This window comes from Protobothrops mucrosquamatus, unplaced genomic scaffold, assembly GCF_001527695.2.
Source record: "Protobothrops mucrosquamatus isolate PMUCROS unplaced genomic scaffold, P.Mucros_1.0 scaffold3377, whole genome shotgun sequence".
Classification (NCBI taxonomy): Eukaryota; Metazoa; Chordata; class Lepidosauria; order Squamata; family Viperidae; genus Protobothrops; species Protobothrops mucrosquamatus.
Genome location: NW_015389360.1, coordinates 101,476 through 105,331, shown reverse-complemented (window position 1 = coordinate 105,331; position 3,856 = coordinate 101,476). Strand labels below are relative to the sequence as shown.

The following is a 3,856-nucleotide window of genomic DNA, read 5'->3' as shown; positions in this document are numbered from 1 at the left end:
GAAGATGAAGAGAAAAGCAGAATACTTGCATATTATTATTGTTGCTAATAACTTTAAGCAAAGATTTATTGATAGCGCCATTAATACAAGAGCGCTTTTTTGTCATAAGTTAACTACACTGCTGACTCAAACCAGAGTTTTCTATTTTATCTTTTGGGTGACTCTGAGAAACCCACAAGGAAGCTTTGACCCATCACAGGGTTGTTGTTGTGAGGAATATGAGGTGCCCTGCTAAATTAGATCCCTGGCTAGTTCAGCTCACAGCTGCCAACGAACTACGCAAGGAAATTGTACAAAGCAAAGGCAGGATATATATCTAATAATGAACAAATTAACATAAGATTATATTACATATGAAAATAGCAGGATCCAATCTAAACCGGTCACCAGGACCAAAACTTTATTGTTCCAAGCTTTCGGGCTTGTCCTGGAGCTCATCATCAGGGAACCTCTCTCTCTCTCCAGAGAGAGCCAAAATGCTTGGAAGAATAAAGGTTTGGTCCCGGTGACTGGCTCAGTTTGGATCCTGCAACATTATCCTGGGACACATATATTTACCTTCATTCGCTACAACAGAAGTCTTCAAATTTAGATAATGATTAACCTGAGAATTCAACCATAGAGATTTCTTTATAAAGAGTACAACTCTGCTATCAAAGAACCTAAAATCAGTTTAAGACCGAACGTATGACAAGCCTGAAGAGTATAAGTCACCTTCTTAAAGGAACCGTGTTCTAGCTCTAGGGATTTGTATTCTTTTAAGAACCTGCAATCTTTCAACTGTAAAATTTACAGAATGAGTTCCTCAGAGGTTGACAGCTTGGGAAGCTTAAGGCAGGGCTTTTCAACCAATGGTACGGGTACCACCTGTGGTACCTTGGCACCTGGCAGGTGGTACGCGACCATCCTAGAAAAGTGATAGCGGGGGAGGGGAATGAGCTGAACCAGTGGCAGCACCGCACAAGCCTGAGCAAGAGATGGCTGGAGCTGCAGGGCTGTCAGGGCTCAGCGGAAGCACAAGGATCAGTGCCTCTTTCCAGCTGATCGGCACTTCTTCGGGGCTGTCAGGGCTCAGCGGAAGTGCCAGGATCAGCGCCAGGCTCCAGCTGGAGCTCGGCACTGATCCTGGCGCTTCTGCTGAGCCCAGAAGAAGCGCCGATCAGCTGGAATGTTGCAGCATCTCCAGGGTCTTGTGATTTACATTCAGATGCTTGGCAACTGATTCCTATTTATGACGCTCACAGTGTCCCTGGGTCATGTGAAGTGACCAAAACCTGCTGCAACCACCCAGCAGATGGGGGAATAAAAACCAAACACCCCCCCACCCCACCCCCACTGCCAATCCTCAACAAAAATGCTCACAATGAAAACCTCGGACAGGAGGAAGAGCACCGCTGGGTGGGCAGGCAGGTGTCTTGCTCGGCTGTGGCTTGGGAAGCACTTTTTTCAGTGCCATTGTAACTTCGAACAGTCACTAAGTGAACTGTTGTAAGTCAAGGACTACCTGTATTTCATCACTTTTTTCCTTTTGGGGGGGTCATCAAGTTTTTGACACCTTGCTAGGTGACTGGTGGTACTTGGATATTGCCATATCCTAAAAGTGGTACAATGGGTGAAAAGGTTGAAAAGCCCTGGCTTAAGGCACTCAGTCCCCTTACTTCTTTACCCATTGCCCCAATTTCTTCTGTTTCTGTCAACCACGTCTGTCATAACTTAATCAAACAGCTTAAGACAAGTATGATTCATTAGAACACAGACACAACCATTTGAGTAACAAATAGTGTATTTCAAAGAGCTGTGTAACTCGTAAGCCATACAGTCCCAAATTCTTGCTCAGTGAAGAAACTGCTAAAGCGTTCTGGGCAGGGGGCTACTCTGCCTCTGTTTGAAGATCTCCAGCGAAGAAAAATACGCTCCTCATGAGGCAACTTATTCCAATGGTTGATAACTCTTATTACCTGGAAATTCTTTAAAATAAATAAACTCTATGCCTCATCAGAATGTCCTTCTCTATAGTTTCCACCCACTGTTTCTGGTCCTAGTTTTTAGCAGAAAACCAGTTCACTCCCTCCTCCAGTTCATTCCCTCATCTATATGACAACCCTTTTTATGTCTGTTTCTAAAGACTACTATCACATCTTCTTTCCAATCATCTCTTTTCCAGGCTGAAAGTACCGGTTTTTAACTGTTACTCAAGGAACTGGTTTCCAGTCTCCTCGCCATCTTGATCACCCTCTTCTAAACTCACTTGTGAAAAGGCAGCGTTCTTATATGAGACTTGCATTTCAACCAAATAGGATGTCATTAAAGAAGGCAATCCCAATAAAAGCTTTCCTGAGAAGATCAGGTGTAAGTCATCTGACACTTACAAAAGCAACAGGGTCATTGCTTCTTGTTCCTACTATGCTGAACTTTTTCACGTAGGTGTTAGTCTTCAGAGCTTCAGCATAAGCTTTCAAAATAGGCACAGGAATATCCTTTAAAAGAGAAACACCAGACAAGAGTTAGATGAGCTGTTTTTACTGGGACACAACCACAAATTCCAAGGAACCATGGATCTCCTAAATCCAGTGATACCAGTGTAAACCATTTCAAACAGGCCAGTTCTATGCTGTTATGCTACCTTTCCTCTGCTGAGCTCTGAATCAGAAAATAAATGCAATTTATTTATTTATTTGTTTGTTTGTTTATTTATTTATTTTATACACCACCAATCTTGCCTGGGGGTGAGGAGTGGGAGCAGAAGGTAGGAACCTCCACTTCATTTTAAAAACAGGTAGAATAAAGCAGTGATAAAATACACTGCAAAGAAAATCAAGCAACCGCACTTGGAAAGTAGTTATGTCCTTTTGGTCCTTCTGCCCTACTTTAGACCAGTGATGGCGAACCTTTTAGAGACCGAGTGCCCAAACTGCAACCCAAAACCCACTTATTTATCGCAAAGTGCCAGGGCTACATCAGCACTGTGGTGGCCTCGGGGGGGAGGGCGTGGCCCACTGGGTGGGTGTGGCTGCAGTGGTCACGGCAGACTGGGTGAGTGTGGCCGGGGGCCAGTCCCTTGCCATCTCCGGGGCATCCCGGGGGGCCAACACTGCTTGCTCGCTCACTTCCTGCCCTGTCACTTCTAAACGCCACATGCTCGCTACTCTGGCGAACTCTGCTGGGACAACGGTGCGCGCGCCCACAGAGAGGGCTCTGAGTGCCGCCTCTGGCACGTGTGCCATAGGTTCACCACCACTGCTTTAGACTCTTCCTTGATTTAGAATTATTCTCCAAAATGTGTCTTGAACAAAACATGTGTAAATAACAGCAGTCACTTGATTTTCTTTGCAGGATCGGCTTTGTTTCATATGTTAAATATCAGAGAGACAGACAGGGAAAGCACCTGTCGCTTTAATGCCATCTATATTTTCTCTGAAATGATTGGCTGCTTTTTGATGGAAAGAATGCTAAGTATATTGTTTTAGAACTACCATCTCAGTTTAATTTCTACCTCACGATTCAGTTGTAGTTCTGGTGTGAAAAAGATACCTTCTCAAGAAGTCAAGTAATGGAGGGAAAAGTCATTTTCTTTATTCTCTAGACTAGAGTTTCCCGGGTCATGGAAAGGGAGAATGCAGATGGCAGCAGATAGCAAATCTTGGTTGAGCTTGAGAAAACCTTGCTGTCAAGCAAAATGAAGCCTCTAATAGCGAGTGCCACACAAAGTGCACTAACCAAATAGGTGGTAAGACAATAGAGGAACTCAGGCACCACACAGGTTATGTAGAAAAACACAGGGCCAGTCACAAAGGACTCAAATGTCTATACACCAATGCACAGAGTATGAACAGCAAACAGGGTGAACTAGAAATTC

General features: G+C 44.2%; 1 protein-coding gene across 1 annotated transcript in view; it reads right to left on the bottom strand.

The window, feature by feature from the left end:
- TMOD1 (tropomodulin 1) overlaps window positions 1-3,856 on the bottom strand; it is a 38,547-nt gene that overhangs the window by 8,178 nt on the left and 26,513 nt on the right. The window contains exon 7 of the mRNA XM_015826915.1: window positions 2,370-2,477. Within this exon, the coding sequence (XP_015682401.1) occupies window positions 2,370-2,477 (108 nt within the window). The remainder of the gene's footprint in view (window positions 1-2,369; window positions 2,478-3,856) is intronic.